The 17,778-nt window shown below is 40.9% G+C and overlaps 2 protein-coding genes across 19 annotated transcripts in view; one reads left to right on the plus strand and one right to left on the minus strand.

Moving 5' to 3' along the window:
- The window catches only part of CILK1 (ciliogenesis associated kinase 1), a 44,353-nt gene extending 41,464 nt beyond the window's left edge, over nucleotides 1–2,889 (minus strand). For 9 of the 11 annotated variants that reach the window (XR_008313934.1, XM_053286355.1, XM_053286354.1 and 6 more), the window contains exon 1: nucleotides 2,113–2,889. The gene's annotated coding sequence lies outside the window, so the exon portion shown is untranslated. The other 2 variants (XM_053286352.1, XM_053286350.1) reach the window with 2 other exon arrangements.
- A 224-nt stretch (nucleotides 2,890–3,113) lies between these two features.
- The window catches only part of FBXO9 (F-box protein 9), a 36,872-nt gene continuing 22,207 nt past the window's right edge, over nucleotides 3,114–17,778 (plus strand). For 3 of the 8 annotated variants that reach the window (XM_053286360.1, XM_053286366.1, XM_053286362.1), the window contains exons 1-5: nucleotides 3,114–3,252; nucleotides 5,985–6,062; nucleotides 7,511–7,669; nucleotides 8,351–8,408; nucleotides 16,085–16,184. In XM_053286360.1, coding sequence (XP_053142335.1) covers nucleotides 3,250–3,252; nucleotides 5,985–6,062; nucleotides 7,511–7,669; nucleotides 8,351–8,408; nucleotides 16,085–16,184 — 398 coding nt within the window. In that variant the 5' untranslated portion in view covers nucleotides 3,114–3,249. Of the gene's footprint in view, nucleotides 3,253–3,353; nucleotides 3,660–5,984; nucleotides 6,063–7,468; nucleotides 7,670–8,350; nucleotides 8,409–16,084; nucleotides 16,185–17,778 lie in introns of those variants that run through there. The other 5 variants (XM_053286361.1, XM_053286367.1, XM_053286368.1 and 2 more) reach the window with 5 other exon arrangements.

Raw genomic sequence — 17,778 nt, forward strand, 5'->3', positions numbered from 1 at the left:
GTTGATGGGCAGGGGACACACACACACACAGAATGCTGGATGATCTCATAAGCTTACTTTTCTTAAGAAAAGTAAGCTAAAAACACACAAACATTAAGTTTACAGTAATATCTTACTAAGTTCTGTCTGACATCTCTTTGAGCCCTAAGTGAAGTGCCAAAAGGTGAGAGTTGCCTCCTCCCACACAACAGGCACATATCTGCCCCAGAATCTGCTGGCAAGCCAAGCCCAAGTATAACTAACAATGGTGCCAACAAATGCGCAGAGTGCCCTTTTCTTTCTTCCAACATTACCTGCAGAATGCCCTTCCCCCATACACACAGGATAATAAAAGCAGGGGTTCCAAGGAAGATGGTATCTTTCTTGGCAGGGTGGGGCGGGGGGTGATATCCTTACCTCAATTTAAGTGGGGCTGCAGGTCTGCCTGAAATCTTTTGAGCCCCAGCTGAAATACCATAAGATCAGGGTTCCCCACCCAAGCAAGTAAAAGGCACTTTATTCTCCCCACACTTGTTAATCAGCCCCTCCTGCTCTGCTCCTATCTTCTAGGGCCTCCCAGCTCAGAGTATTTTCCTTTTAGGAACATGGGAGAGATTCAGGAAACACATCTTCCATGGTCTTTCAGTGTAACTTAGTAAACACCCCCTCGCACAGATGCTGCTGCTTGCCTTCTGCTTCCCAGCACACCAATCCCACCCACCCCCAGGATCACTATAGTGGTAGAGAAAGAGTTCCTCTGTTCCCTCTGCCCTGGTATCCCCCCAGATGCGAGCTGCAACCCCCTCATTATTTGGCAGCAACTTAGAAGAATCCCCACCTTCCCCCCGCTATGTAGTTGGTAAAGAAGTTTAGCCCAAAAGATTATCTGGAAGCAGTAGGTTGAATTAAAAAAAGAAAGAAGACAACTTATTAAGGAACTAAACATCACATACCGAGAGACACACTGAACAACATACCCAAACAGGCACTAGCCTTCAACAACAACTGAACAGTCCTGATTCTAACTGACCAAGACAGACCTATTAACACAACTCCTTATGCCTCTAGTGGCCAGAAGAGGCTAAGAGCAATGCTTTAGAATTCTCACTTTTAACAGTTTGCTCGTTTTAATAATTTTGGGGCCTGTTAGTTGGCAGCAAAGTTGGAAGAATAAGGCATAAAACCAGTAGAATAAGTTGCAGTACATCTGCCCCAGAGAAGCTGTGGACAGTGATGTCATAATCACATCAGCCAATGGGGGGTGCGTGGTCTTCAGCTATCTTTAAAGTAACATTTTAGGAGAACTATAACAGTTACATTACTGAATCCCACCCCCCACCCCCATAGGTATAGTATGAGTAACAGTTGGCAACACACTGAATTCTGAAATTCAGGGGAAATCATTGATTTTCTTCTGCAGATCTTCAGACCTAATGTTTTCAGGCAATTTGATTCACATACTACACAATGGAAACATACACAGCACTTTTCAGCAGAAAATGTTCACAAAATAGGCATTCTTTCACAGGTAAATCACATTTAAAAACTGCAGCTATATAATAAATCGGTGGCTTTTCACATTAGACCTAACAAGCCTAAAAAATTTGTCACATGCAGTGAAGTTTAGGTCTCTTCTTGTGGCAACAACCTCTAAAATTTAGCAGCACAACCAACTTTTAAAGATTAAAAATTTAAACAAATGGAATTCCCATTCTCCGTTTACATACAGCCAGTGAGGCATGATTAAAATCCAGAGGATTTTGGAAAGAAAACAAAACCGAGGATTAGTTTGATTCTCTGAAGACCATAAATCTGACATGTTTGTTGGGTGACACACACAATGCTTACGGCTGTGCTCCCAAGGCTGTTAGTTTTACATGCAGCCTTTCAAGATATTTTTTAGACTGTGAGCTCCTTTAGGATGGGAAATGTTCCTTTTGTTATGTACATCATGTTGATTACTCCTCTCTTTTTTTTTTGCTGAAGTGGTATATATAAATTATATATAAATATTCTTAATAACAATAATAATAATGCAAGTCCTGCAACTGAGGAAACGAAGGTTCCTGTAAAAGGGGTGGGGGGCGGGGGGAGATTGCACCAGAAACTAATTGCAGTGTAGTTTCTACAAACCCTCCTACTAGACGCTGTAGATTCTTCCATCAGAAGAAAGCCAGAGCTGTGACAGAATCCTCATTCTCAGATGGTCAGGAAGCAACTTTCCCCGCACAAGAGAAAAACACGCACACACACAAAAGGAATATACAGCCACTTAGCAGGGACAACCAGGAGCTTTCCCTGGTGAAAGCATCTCATCAGCTCCCCCATCTGGTGTTTGCTTAGGATGGAAGGCCTGAAATACAGACAAATATCATTTTTGTCTTCTCTGGAGAATTCGACACAAGCAGCCTTAATCTGAGCTAAGTTTTACTGGGGCTCAGCCTCTGAGCTTGTTTTCAATGACAGGGCTTAATTTAAAACATATATGAAGGTAATAACAACGGAAAAGCGATTCAGACTAAACGTCAAGTGTCTTTCCCTTCCCACTGAAGAACTGTAGCCAGCATATTGGGATTCGAGAAGAAAGCTGCCAGGTTTCAGGCATGCATGAGCCATGATACCACTCACTGTAGAAATTAGGCACTGAAGAAATGTGTTTGTTTATACAGTACTACATATTAATGGTGTCAGTAATGTGTATGTTCCATGCAGATTAACCAAAAGATGAAACGCGAGTCAGAGGCGGTCAAAATAAATAGCTGTACACCCGCAATTTCCCTCTCGAAACGATGAGATCGGTCACTCAGGTTATTTCTGTCTCTTGGTTTTTCGTCCTAAGTAGTTGGAACGAGGAGGCAAGGCGCGCTTCCTTCCGGTTTGATTTTTCGCGCGTGCGCAGAGGCCCGTCTAGCACCGTGGCTCGTCTGCTCCGCTCCCCAGTTCAGCTGGTTGCAGTCGCTCGCGCGCTGGTGCTCTCCCTTTCGCTGTTGGAGAAGATGGCTGCCGTACGCCGCGCTCGCAGTGACTCCCGCTGCGTGGTTCGCTTCTCTGACCGAGAACTCTGCTAAATTCGCTTCCTGCTTGCTACCACTCGAGAGGGGGAGGGAAATAAGAAATACAGACGACCCACGGTCGTCGTTCGCCAGCAGGGAGTGGAAGGCGTGAACCAGCAGAGGAGGCCCGCCCTCGCCCGAAACAGCAACAGCGCCACCGCTTGACGAAAACGACAGTTGGACCAACGGCCTGGCTGGCAACAGCCTTGGCCTCAGCATGGTGAGGGGCGGGGGAGGGTTATCGCGTGACTGGGGGTGGGGTTTCACTCGCGCGCGAATGTTGTCCGCGCGTCGCGGTGAAAGGCTGCTCCCCCACCCCCGGCGGGGCGGGGGGCGGGGCATCCACAAAGGGGCGGGCGGCAGAACCGTGCGCGACTCGAAAATTTCCTCCCTCGCACCCAGCCCCACCCCCGTGCATCGAACTGAAGGTCACGGTTGCAAAAATACACGAAATAGAGAAGGAAACCAAATTACAATACAGCGCACGCACGAGGTGGGGTTGTGGGGAAGAACCAGCAGAAGTAAACAGATTGTAAAAAATAATAATCTCCCACAAAAGAAACCTGCGAAGTTCTTTAGTAACTTAAAACAGTTTTCAGACCGTTTACGCGTGGTACATTTTACTAGGTGAGTGTCTGAGGAGGGCATGGGGTATCGCAGTAGAAATGGGTACACTCTTCATCTCTTAAAACGAAGCACACCTGGGGTTGGAGACTCGAGTGGCGCTCCTTCTTAAAAAAAAAAAGTTTTTGGAATACTTTCCAAATAAAAGGAACTAAATCATAAGAAAACAAATCCGTAAAAACAGATCCTTCTGAGCACTTCCCCTTATTTTATCACCTTTCCTACTGCTCAGTACTGTGTGTTTAGATAGTCTGCCTTCATAAGAACTTCCTAAACAACTTAGTTATCTCAGTTAATGCCCAATAACCTGAAAGTAGAATTTAGCTTAAAGCAATTAGTATTAGATGAAAAATTTAAGAATTAAGGCAACAAATAACACTATTTCATTGAAAGGCCTGGGATAATACAACAAGCTTTTTACCTGGTTTCAAAAATATGACAGATTTAGCAGATTAATGTTTATAGAAAATTACAATGTAAATTCATTTTCTCCTTCCCTATTCCACCTTGTGGGGACTCTGAGGACTCTGGTGCAACAGTGCATCTTGCAGATTAAGTCAATGGTGGTTTACTAGCCAACATAAATTATTGGTCCCCCTCTCTGCACACAACTTGTTAGTCATTTGTGACAAAATAGCTGACTTTTAAAAAGATGAAGAAAAGAGTGGGAGGAAGCTCAATTTGCCATTTATAAAAGTTTCCTGCCTGGTCACCTGGAGGCAATTCTTAGTCTGTGGCAAGTATCTGGCGAGTTTGTTTTTATTTTCCTTATGGATTTTGCTATGGAATTAAGTCATGGGATGGGCCAGAGTATGACAATAAAACAGGATGAAGGTGGGGAGTTAAATGAAGATAGTTGTATCTTATCTCTCCATAAAAGAGTCAGCCACTTTCACTGGATTTGGGGTTATAAGGTTCTTCACAGAAGACATGTATGTTTGACCCTTCCCCTGCCCCCTCCCTGACAAATTTTCTTTGGTCTAGATTTCTGTTCTGTATAATTTACATACTGTTACAAATATATAACACAGGTTGTATCCTAAGTTATATGGAAGGCATTTCTTTTCATGTGGAGTGTGGGGGTAGAGTTTGCTGGTCCTTGCAGTGCCTTGAAAATCTGTTCTTGAGGATTGGGGGATATGCAGCGGGCATGGGGGTTGAAAACTGCCCCTTCCCTTTTGCACAAATGGAAATGCCTTTTATTCTTCGAAAATCAATTTGGGATACAATCCCATGTGTTTTGCTTACTGTTTCATACCATATGCTTGAATTTGGATTTAGCTAGTAAACTGAGTTGGTATCAAAGTTTTCATACATCTGTCACCAAGAAAAGGTTGTATTAGGTTCTCACGTAACCCCACTACCTATGCAGGATAAAATGTCATCTGACATGCACCTCTGGGCTGGTGCTCTGGTCCCAAATTAAATTTTATACCACGTCTTAGATATTCGCAGAAATTAAAATCTATAACACAGTTTATTTTTATGTGTACATCCAGCAGTTTGAATATCTGATTATTGTCCATCTCAAGAAGGATCTAAAAGGCTTGGGAAAATAAAAAGATATTTGCTAAATTGCCAGGCAAACCTGTTTGGGGAGGGTATTGTGCATGTGGGGTGCCACAGCTCAAAAGGCCCACTTAGCTGTAAAGGTGGGTGTACCCAGAAAATATCTTAGTGGGCAGGTAGGCATAGCTGCACCCAGAAAAGTACCCAGAAAATGTACCCAGAAAAAGATCTTGTATAGAATACATGCATCTATGAATACATGCACCTATGTATTCAGATGGTAGATGATAGCAAGGTATTGCTTCCAAAAGAGAGCTTAGCTTATCGAATAATTTTTTTACACATCTTTGGGTGTATGGCAATCTGCAAACGCATTTTCATATTAGAATAACAAGTTTCTCTTCTTTGCTGTTTAACACTTTTTAAAGTGTTAAACATTTCTCACTGAAATATGTGAACAGCTGTCGCTTTAAAAAATGAGACAGTGATGATAAATCTAGTTATCTTTCAGTAGTCAGCCAGCAAGTATGATCAAATAAAGGGTGCTTAATCTATCACATTTTCTTCACACTGACATAGGTTGCCTGAGTGGTGTGTTTTCAGCAGGGAGTATAGACATACTACTACTATAAATGTTGGTATGTGTACATTTTCTTGAACTGAGGTAATGCAGAAAAAACAATGTATGAAAAAGCCCTCAAACTTCCAGTATTGATTGCTGTGCACTAAGACTAAGATTGTTTGCTAGATTTTCTGTATGATTTTCGGATAGTTATGCATCTGTATATCTATTAATTTAAATGACTTATTCCCTATCAGGCAGAAGGTGAAGAAGATTGTCGTTCTGAAATGGTAAGACCAGATGACAATGAAAGGCCTGGTGAAGCAAATCTTCAGGTATGTCTGTTCTTCTATTTGGGGACATGAAGTCACCAGTGCAGTTTTTGCTATTTGGGCTATCGCTTCCTTCTAGTGTCAGTACACCTATCCCAATTAAAACTTTGAAGCCAATGTAGGGCTTTGAATAGTTAAACTGTTTGATAACATGTCTCACTTCCCTCTTGGAACTTAGTTGGGGATTTTTGTTGAAATATTTTTTCATAAACATAGCTGTTCATAGGGATTTTTGCAGATTTAATGGAGCAGTAGAGTAGATACTTTTATCAGGAGGAAGAAAGTATTTCACTGAATCTAAGAGAGCACATTTCATTCCTGCAAAATGAATGTGAGATCACATTCTTCCAGTTGTAAAGAGAACACATTCTTGTGCTTGAAAATGCAGTCTTTATCTTCCAGATTAGCCTAAACAAAGCTTTCATTAATGGCATTTTTTACTTTGCAGTGTAAGAGCTTTAGGAGCTTTCTTAGTTGACTTGGTATCTGTCACTGTTAAGGCTGATTGAAGGAGACTACCATTTTTAATTCATTAAAATAACTCCTTTGTTTCTTTCTAATTTAGATCTTTAAAATATTGCCCTATATTGTTTACATTCATCATTCTTTAAAGAATGGGCTATAGCAATCTTTTAGGTCGATATTTCCTATTTCTTTAGAGTATTAACCCTTTGAATGAACTGAGCCATCTTAGCATCTTAATGTGGCATCTGTCACAAATGTGAGATTTGAAGCCTGTTCTAACAAGTCCAGTTTTCTTGCAATGGATTTCATGCAATTTAGCAAGGCAGCAATTACTTAAGAAATGCCAGATGTCCCTACAAAACTACATTCACTAGGTTAAAGTACTATTTGCAAAGTGCCAGCTAGCCCAATTCCCCTAATAGATTTTAAAAAAAACAAAACAAAAACACCAGTATTTTTCTAGAAGAAGTGCTTGAGAAATAGTTGAAGTCCCTAGGTGTCTGACTTTATAGTTTTGCCTTGAAATTACATTCAGCATCTTACAATGGCTTGACTACATTGACTCTTTCATATGGAAGATAATACATTGTTGGAACTAACTTATTAATATGTCAAGTTAATTCTTGTGCTGTTTCAGTTGCATTGGGATTGCCAAGAAGTGCAAGATCTTATTTGTTTCCAAACTTGCAAGTTTGGCCTTGGAAGGTCCGTGTTATTGTTAACATGGTAATTTCCCACATGCTTGTAAGAACGCACAAAAAATAATAGTTAAGAACGCACAAAAATTCAGCAGTTACATGTCAACTGCTGTTGGGATAATTAAATCCTGGGATAAGTAACTCAAGAATAATATTTCTGGAACCATTTGCTTCATGTAACCCAGAAGGAATTTTTACATACTTGTCTCTTGTGACGTGCACATCACTTCAATCTCTTGTGTGTAGACATGTCTGCTCAAATATTGGACTTAGGTTCTGGATTTCTAGGCAGAACTCCAGATGTTCAGAGCACAGTGGATGTTTGAACTTACCCCAGGGGTGAGCTCTTCTGGTTTGGAAACTCGATCCTACAGAGCGTCGGCAAGAGGGCCTTCAGTAAAGGCTGTAGATACCAAAGGAAAGCTGGAACTAGCAAAAGAGGAAAAGGTAAAGAACTTGATCTTCTTAAACTGTAACATTGCTCTTCAGTGATCTAAATGGAATGCTGTCTTCGTAGGCTAAGCATGCAAAAAGGCACGGGCTGTTTGTTCTGCTTCTATCCTTATCCCTGTGCCAGCTTCTATTACCTCTTCACTCCATTTTTGTCTCTTGAATTAACAAAATATATTCGAGCTATCTCTTAATGTTCGGATATTTGGAAAATGTTAGACTGAATTAAAACACTTGTTTGGATCTAAGTTCACTGAAGTAAAGGGGACAGACATGTTTGGGAAAGAAGTATTGGTATCTGATCTTACTATTCTAAACTAAAAATGACAAGAGTCCTAGTCGTATAGCTAACTTGAACAGAAGGGTAGAATTCTTAGTACAGTAGAAGGAAATAACTAGTAAGTTTAATACTAAACTGCCCAGAGAACTTGCGTTTTGGGCGGTATAGAAAGTATCAAATAAATAAATAAATAAAATAAAAATACTTAAGAATGATTCTCTTCAGTCAGTTTGCTGTTAAGGCAAATGAAGAACTTGCATTTGAGGAAATGGGGAATGGCAGGAATTAAATCTGTACTTTTATGCCAATAATACTTACAGTTTTGCTATACTTCATAATTTAACTTATTTTACTTGTTTGTGAGGGGACTCTTAAACAGTTGACTAATTTTTGTGCAGGCAAGAGAACTGTTCCTGAAGGCAGTGGAACAAGAACAAAATGGGGCTCTTTATGAAGGTAATCTAGCATTTGCATTTTAATTCTATACAGTAAGTTTTCAGACTGTAGCTATTGCTTATGAACTGAAGTCATTGGTTGCTTTGGTGAAACTAAAACTAAATGGTAAATGCTAATAATAAGAAAACTGTGAACATGGTTGAGAGGTAGGTAACCTTGTTCTCCCCAGCTGTGAGTAACCCTGTTGCAAAGAGTCGAAGACCATTAGTTATGATTCAGGTGACTAATGGCCTCTGTGGTGTCATGGCTAGAGTTAGGGGTGTGTCCGAACCGGTCCGGAGGCCATTGTAAAGGCCTCCGAACTGTCCAGACCGGTTCGGACCTGGCCGGTCTGGGTCCGGGTGAGGGTCTTCCGTTAAGGGCGGGGAGGGCTTACTTACCCCTCCCGCCGCTTTGCCCCCTCCAGTGCCCGTATTTTACTGAGTAATTGGGGTGCTGGAAACCAGCCCCCCCCCCGCAAGCGGATTAGGGGCCAAAACTACTGCCGCCGCTGCCCGCCCTCCCTCCCAGCCACCCTCCCAAGTCCTCACCAGATGTTGTTCAAAAAAAGAGAGGAGCTCGCGAACAGAGCTCCTCTCTCTGCAAAGTCTCGGCCCCAACTGGGGCCTTGGGCGCGCCGCAAAGGACCCCTGGGAGTTCCGCCGGAGGCCCGGTCTACCCGCCAGGATGAGGCCGGGTAGACCGGGCCTCCGATCGCCGGAGGCCCGGTCTACCCGGCCTTGTCCCCTGCCAGCGGGTAGACCAGTCCTCCGGCGGAACTCCCAGGCGTCCTTTGCGGCGCGCCCAAGGCCCCATTTGGGGCCGAGACTTTGCAGAGAGAGGAGCTCTGTTTGCGAGCTCCTCTCTCTTTTTGAACAACATCTGGTGAGGACTCGGGCGGGCGGCAGCGGCAGTAGTTTTGGCCCCTAATCCACTCGCGGCGGGGTGGCTGGTTTCAAGCGCCCCAATTACTCAGTAAAATACGGGCGCTGGAGGGGGCAAAGCGGCAGGAAGGGTAAGTAAGCCCTCCCTGCCCTTAAAGGAAGACCCCGCTTCGGTGCCGGTCCGGACTGCTCCGGACCATGCACATTCCTAGCTAGAGTATTGGTTTTGAGTGGGCAAACCATGTTCATAGTTGTGCTCAGCCATGAATCTAATTAGGTGGTTTTGGGAACATAGTTCTCTTAGATTAACCTACCTCACAGGGTTGTTGTGAGGATTAATAAACTCATTATAACACATTTTGCATATGAAAGTACTGTAAGAAGGAATGATGAAACACATTGCCACCTTCAAAGTTTTGGTATATGGAACTTCAGATGATTGATTACCACCATGTACTTGGACTACATCAGTGTGCAGCGGTGAGAAGCTCCTGACAAAGAGTAAAGAGGAGTTGCTTTACCTGGAAAAGATTCCAAACTAAAGAAATACTTAGTTATGGAGGGCTGACATGCATTATGTGGCAACATGAAGTACGGAAGCCTTTGATTATATTTAGAAAGTCAGCATCTGTCAGTGTCAGATAAGTTTTGTTGCCACTGGTAAAGTTGTTTGCTGTCATAATTAAGCAGTCTCTCTCCCATGCAAACGTACCCTTTTATGTCTTATTTGATATCTAGTTGGCACAACTTAATATTACTGCTCTGGAGCTTATTCTCAACAGACTACATCATATTGGAAGAGCCACTAACTAAGCTGAAAACCCTTCTGACTTGAGAGTTATCAGCACTATAGACTGTCCCTATAGACTGTCCTTTAAAAAATGGTTTCACAGTTCAGAAAGTATGACTAGGCAGTTGTCAATTTAAATACATGTTCTATGCACAACTTTTGTCTATTTCTGAGTGCTTTTAGGAAGATATTTTGGTAACACTATATCAAGATATACCCAGCAAGAAAATCCTACAATTTCAGGAAGAAAATTAGCACTTGCTGATTATGCCTTAAAACAGCTGTCCAGTGGTATTCATACAAGCTGAAAATAATGAACTTAAAGTTGTACAAGTGGGATATTTATGAAAGGTGAGGTGCTATTTATGAAAGGTGAATGCTATGCTTCAGATATTTGTTATGTACCTAAGGAAAGACTCAGAGAGAAGTCTAACTTGGTTTTAATATGACTTCTCCAAACGTTCCTCCTCTTCACTTCTGTAGTATAGCATCCAGTAGATGTGTACGAGCCTTATAATTCAAGGACCAATCTCAATGTTGTGCAGTAGGTTATTGTGAGAAATCTGATAAGATTTTCTAATTTTTCATCTAGAATAGGATGGTGGGCTACCTGTCCTTTTGAAATTTGTTGTTAGGCCTTTGTGCCTATCTTTTCCTGAGCCTTCTGTATGAAACAAACATTTTGCCAATCAGCAAGGCTTGCACCTATTCCAGACTTAGTGGTAATCAAGAAACTCAATCCATTTAAAATAAAATAAACGTTGAAATTCTACTTTTGCTTCTTTAGCATGTGCTATTTATTTGATTGATTGATTGATTGATTGATTCATTCATTCATTCATTCCTATGCCACCCTTCCAAAATTGGCTCAGGGCTGTTTACACAGAGAAATAATAAATAAATAAGATAGTTCCCTGTCCCCAAAGGGCTCACAATCTAAAAAGAAATAAAAGATAGACACCAGCAACAGTCACTGGAGGTACTGTGCTGGGTGTGGATAGGGCCAGTTACTCTCCCCCTGCTAAATAAAGAGAATCACCACGTTAAAAGGTGCCTCCTTGCCAAGTTAGCAGAGGTTGAAGTGAACTGCTTCAGTAAACATCACACTTGAGTATCCAGTTTAATACTTAAGTGAATTATAATGCTGCTAACATTTATTTACTAAATATTACTCTTTATCAGTGTCCCATGATGATGTTTTGTCTTGCTTTGAGACATAAAGTTACATTCAAATTGCTGTACTGATATGTCATTTTTCTAGCCCAACAAAATTGTAGCTGCATTCAACATCTTTAAAAGGGAATCTAACAATTTGAACCTAAATACTAAAATTGTATTTAGTGCAATTTAATATGCCAGATCAATATGAGGATGACTATTCTATGCTTGCCTCAAAAGATCTTGGAACCTCATCTGCTTTCATTTCTGTATTCCTGGCTGGTGGGTTAGTCCACTTAAAGCTTGTTAGTTCTGTAGTACTACTTTTCTGTAAATAAAAAAAAAACTTCCCAAAATTCTTGTGTGTTAATAACTTGGTATTGCAGCAATCTGCAATAGAATAGAAAAGTGCATTTTCCTATTTTCTTATTTCCTGGAATAATGGAGCCTCTGTTGGTGATTACCAACAGAGTGTACCAAGGTGTACTAGTGGACAAGGTGTACTAGTACACTAGTAGTGTACTACCAAGGTGTACTAGTAGACTGTATATATTGCAGAGTACCAATCTTTGCATTAAGGCCTCCACGTTCCTTATTATGAGCCATTTTGTGCAGACAGGATTATATGAGGAGGGTCTCTTGTATATTTATAGCCTCTATATAGAGTGCTACCATCTTTAAAAGTTTCCATGTGAGGGCTATAGCATGCCAGTTGGCTTTAGAAGTGATAAGTGGACAAGGTTAGTTCATTATAAACAGGCTAATTTGAGCTTCATCTAAACTGAGTACAAACTGACTTGTTTTAAAGTTGGCTCCATCATGTTCCTAATGATGTCAGTGGGAATGATGGATGTCTAAGTCCATCCTTCCTCTAAACCTTCTCTGTCTAGGAACCTGGAGCAGGGACGCCTGCTCTGGCAGAGGCTTGAACAGTTCTCCATTATCTGGAAGTATGGAAAATTAAATTTCCAGAGATCTAGCAGGCAGTACTGTGAACTGCATTTATGCATTCCTGTGGCACTGGAGGAACATCCACCCTTAAAACCTGCTAGATCTCCCTTTCTCCTTCTTCCCCCCTGTAAGTTTTGGAAAGTGAGCAAAAGTAGTAATGACATCAAGCTCCTTCTGAATTGGGCCTGAGCTGTGGAAATTATTTATTTATTGATTGATTGGAATGGAATCTTTATTTTGGTCATTGACCAGACAATTATTTATTTATTACATTTGTAGACCGCCCCATCCAAAAGCTCTGGGTGGTGCATAACAAATAACACCATTTAAAACACACTGCTTAAAACAATATAAGAACAATTTTAAAACAATTCAGAACCATTTAAACTCAAAATACTTAAAAACAATTTAAAAACTTGGAAAGTCAGGCCAAACAAGTAAGTTTTTAGGGCTCTCTAGGTTTCTAGGGAATGATAAAGACCAGATTTGGAAGGGATTTAAGGTAGTTGATTTGGGAGAGTTCAAATTCACTGCCACCACCATCCTCTAATAAAGACATAAAATTTAATAATTTTATGGTATTTACTTGAGCAACTAGATTTTAAAAATGGCATCCTATAAATGCTATTTGATTAGCAGAGAGAGATCTTAAGACATTAAATAATTCAATAAGAACAACATGGAAAGAAGTCAGTGGAACCACCATTCTAAGAAGTTATTCTCACAAGCAGCAAAAACTGGGCTAGAGAATCTCAGCCTGGTTTTCGCTGTGCATGCGAACTACCAGGAGCCGCAGCAGCAAGCCATCTTAAGTAGCCCACTGCTTAACCTGGGTTTTTGGCTGTGATCATGTGTCTGCTGCGGCTGCTTGCAGTCAAGACTGGCACACTTGTGGTGGGGAGGGGCTCCTAGTAATGCACCGCACATTTGTGCAATGCATTATTGGGGCTCCAGGGGTGGGGCACCACATGGCAGCACTTCCCTGCGTCTGACCCCCAGAGCTCCCGAGCAAGGCATGGGAGCTCTGCAGGGAAGCCGCTGCTCGTCTGGGTGTGTGATCCGCCTGCCCAGAGACCAATGGAGGATCGTCTGTGGGGAAGGGAAAGTTAACCCTCCTTCCCCGCAGTTCGCCCCAAAGCTCTTCTCACTGATCATGAGAAGAACTTCTAAGACTGCAATCTTAACCATACTTACCAAGTTCTTTTTTTATTTATTATCCAGACCTTCAGCAATTGGCATGCCATTGATAGAAACTCCTTCCACTTGTGGAAAGGAGTCATGTAAGAGCCCTTGTCTAAGTGCATCCCTCCTGCTCACAGAAGGAATTCTCAGGGGTTCACTGCGGTACTGAAAGTCTGGATGCCACCCTACATTTGTACTCTGCCAGTCCTCAAAGGAGCTTAGGGTACTCATATGTCTCTTTCTCCCTTTAATCCTCATAACAATTTTGGAGGTAGGTTAGGCTGGGAGCTGGTGTCTGGCCCAGGTCACCCAAAAAGCTTCATGGCTGAGTGAGAATTGAACTAAGTCCATCCTGGTCATAGTCCATCACCATGCCACAGTGGTGCAGTAAACAAGTTCTGGTGAAATAATAGAATAATTAAGTAATTCGCTGCATGTGCCTTTTTAAAAGCGATGTATTTTAACATAGCAAGCTAATATGTGAGAACAAGAGTACTTGTGCTCTGGGTCTTCCTTAAGTGTCACTGAACATTTAGTATACCTTCCTGTTAGTCTCACAGTGTGAATAGCTGAAATCCAGTCGGCAGGTTGCAGTTGCTGCTTTGAGAATAGTAGAAATATTAGTTGCCAGCTTGTATCCAGGGCTTTCGGGATTTCAACAGGTTACAAGGGAAGTTTCATACTTTAATAAAGGGAAAAATAAGCCTCATCATGAAAGACAATAATTTAAGTGACTAATAAATCATTTCCTCTCTTGGGAGATTACTTCATCACATCGTTCTGATACCAAATTACCTAATCTTCACAAAATATTTAGACAATCGTTTTTTTTTCCTACACACATTTCTACTGTTCCAGGATTGAGTGAAAAATTCTAGTCCTTACTTTTGTCAGGGCTCCCACTGAGTTAAGAAGTCAAATGAATCCAGTTATCACGGTCACTTTTATTTTGACTTTATTTCAGCTTGCTAGGTACCTTGATTGGTTCAGTTTCCTGACAGTTCTGGGCGGGGAGGGGGCGGTGTTAAACATGTCATGGTTGTCAGAAAATAATTATATTTGCTACCCCACTGAATGCAGTAGTATCTCTGAATAAACTTTTAGGGTTGAACTGCAAGAGAATCAACTTCTCAAGAATGGAAGGTTATTAACACAAAGAACTTTCTACAAAAAGAATGTATTTAGTTCTCTTGATGGTATTCAGTCTTTTTTATCAGTGAACATCTGCAGAATGTTAAGAGAATTGCATTTTTACACCATTCTCATATGGTACTCATGCTTTTATGAAGTTGTTTTAACAGCTGTGTTACACACCAGTAGTGTGTAAAATGGAAAGGCCAACTTTTTTGCCCACATCATTACACATTTCACTAATTTGCCTAAGTTTTACCAATGACATTTTTTAAACAAAGTTTTCACTATAAACTGTAGACTATTCCACATCTCACTGCTTTTGAGCTCCTGTTTACTTTCAAAAGCTACAGTATTTGCCTTTCTGGTGCAGTGTTCAAGACATACAAGCCCAAACACCTATTGGACCTGAAGGACTAGTTGCATCATTCTTGAATCCCTTCCATTGATTACCGATGAAGCTGATAGCTGAATAAACAGTGATGCACTAATGAAATGTGAGCTGCGCTTCCCTGAGAAGGTGCAGGGTTTCCATATCTTCACTGGACCAGAAAAGAGAGATCAGCCTACCTATTAATAACCAGTGGAAGGCAATGGGCTATGTCTTTTCCTTTTTAATTAATGATGGGGTCCTTTTCTTGTCTTCAAAGTGACCTTACAATGCTGTTGAGTGATTTACAGTCCATAATATTTCCCCTTCTCCATCTGAGAATAAGAATAGGAAGCAAGGGTAATCTTTGGTTCATCATAACTGCTTTTGTGGGTGCTTGGACAGTATTTATTGACTTAAGGGGTCCCTGTCATAAAGTCTGAAAACCTTTGACTTCCTTTAGGAAGTGTAACTGCTGTTGAAGCAAATAGACTGTTCATTAGATGTTTTCAAACACACACATACCACAACTGCTTCTAAGGAACCGAGGTCCAAACTGGACCTCCAAACTGGACCTTTGAACAGAGGTCCAAACTGGTTCAGTGCTGCAGGGAGGGAGGTGAGCAGGAAATTTGAGAAAGAAAAGAGCAGATCCTTACCTGAGCTCTCCTGTTCCATGCAGCTTCCTGCTGGGGTGGCACATATCCCGGTGACAGAGAGGAGGTAAGGACCTGCTCTCCTTTCTTAAAGCTCCCACTCGCCATTTCCCTCCCCACAGCACCAAACTGGTTCAGACTTTGTCCATACTGGTTTGGTGCCTAACCCACCAGTTAGGTGTCACACCTTGATTTGTGCACATCCTTAACTGCTTCCTCTATGATCGTTTGAAATCATTAACTTGAATTAGTGCATTTATTTTATGGAAATGAACAATGCACTAATCAACTCCCCAAGGTTTTTATTTTTGCCAATAAAAACTATAGAAATAATTAAATCTTTATGATTAAAACTGACCTTTAGTATGGTTAAATTTTAGTAAAGGTGATATACTTTCCCACTTCTTTGAAGTACATGTTTTGAATGAGTTGCTTTTTGGCATAGTGCCACAACTGCATAAGATAATCAGAATTGTTTTAAGATCTTTGAAAATATGTTAATTGTAAAATCAGTTTTGATAGCTTTCAGTAATTTTAATATTCCCAATTTAAGTAGACATTACCTTTGTTTTTAGCTATTAAGTTCTACCGTCTGGCCATGCAACTGGTCCCAGATATTGAGTTTAAGATCACCTACACCCGATCTCCAGATAACGACACTATTGGAAAGAGCTAGTAAGTATAGTATGTTTGTTATTTTGAGATCTAAGATGCTGAAGTGGAAATGGCTGCAATCCTACCATACTTAAAACACACTCCTATATAATTATACATTCCTAAGTCCAGTGAACTCAATATACTGAAGTTTACCTAACTACATAAAACCAGTTTGTTACTAGTGAGTAAGTCTCATTGAACTCAGTAGGATTTATTTCTGAGCAAACATAAAATCATCCTGCATGGCTGGGAAGCCTGTGCCCAGATACTGCAAGTAGGTACTGTTTATTTCAGCAAAGCTAACTTCTACTACTGTATGGTTTTGGACAAAGCCATGTGTCACTTTGACCCTTCACCTTGCCATGCTTTTTGTATACCTTTAAACTAACAGAAAGGGTTATCAACAGTTATTCAAATCCAAAGGTGACACTAATTAAACTCAAGCTGAGTGCAAATGAGTGCTATAGTATAGATCATGTACTGAAATAAATATCATATGCATTGTTACCCAGAAGTCCTAAAATCTTACTCACATTTACTTGGGAGCAAGCTTGATTGAACAAAGTGGGATTTATAAGTAAACATGCATAGGATTGGGATTCCTTGAGAATCCCAATCTCCAAGCACCATTGAACTCTGACTTCTGAGTAAACTTTTACGCAGTCTTGCTGTTAACCTCCCAAACATGTGTTTTCTAAACATGTGCAGCAGTCATAGTCACTCTCAATTTTTTTCTTTTAGATTGTCATTATTTAAGATTCCGGATTTCAAAGTTTAAATGTTTTATGGTTTTTAAATTGCTGTTTTTAACAGTTTGTTTTATTTTGTTTTTCTTGTGAACCACCTAGAACTTTTGGAGTCAGGTGGTATATAAATTCTAATTAATTAATTAAAGACTATCTTCTTTCATTTAGTTTTTCCAGTCTTCAGTAAATTAAATTGGTGCAAGCCTCACGATCAGAGCCCAGTTTTGTAAAGAAGTTGTAGATTATTAGCTTTCTTTGTATCACAGTTTGTGAGTAGGTATAGAAATAAAAATAACTAATAAAATGAGTATAGGTACTGTTCTAAATGGGGTTAAAAGCCACATGATATACAGTGTCCACAAGTTCAAATAATTACTGCAAGAGAGATCTGTAACAAAATGTTGCAGTGTGTGCCAGGCCTTAAGAGGAGTGTCCCGGTTTAGTATTCCAGCCAACCTAGAACATGAGTCTTGTTCAGACCTTGCAGGAGAGGGGAAAGGGGTCAACCTCTGTGCTTGACTATTGCAATGCGTTCTATGTGAGGCTGCCTTTGTATGTAGTTCAGAAACTTCAGTTGGTCCAAAATGCGGCAGCTAGACTGGTCTCCGGGATTTCTTGGAGAGACCATATTATGCCTGTCTTGAAACAATTGCATTGATTGCCAATAGGTTTCTGGGCAAAAGTGCTGGTAATTATCTTTAAAGCCCTAAATGGCTTAGGACTGGGTTACTTGGGAGAGCACCACCTTCTGCATGATCTACACTACACACTAAGGTCATCAAGAGAGGTACATCCCTGGATGCTGCCAGTTCATCTGGTGGCGACTAGTGGGTGTGCAAATAGTGATTATTTTTTGTTGTTGGGAA

The sequence above is a fragment of the Hemicordylus capensis genome, chromosome 1 (assembly GCF_027244095.1).
Source record: "Hemicordylus capensis ecotype Gifberg chromosome 1, rHemCap1.1.pri, whole genome shotgun sequence".
In the NCBI taxonomy this organism is placed as follows: Eukaryota; Metazoa; Chordata; class Lepidosauria; order Squamata; family Cordylidae; genus Hemicordylus; species Hemicordylus capensis.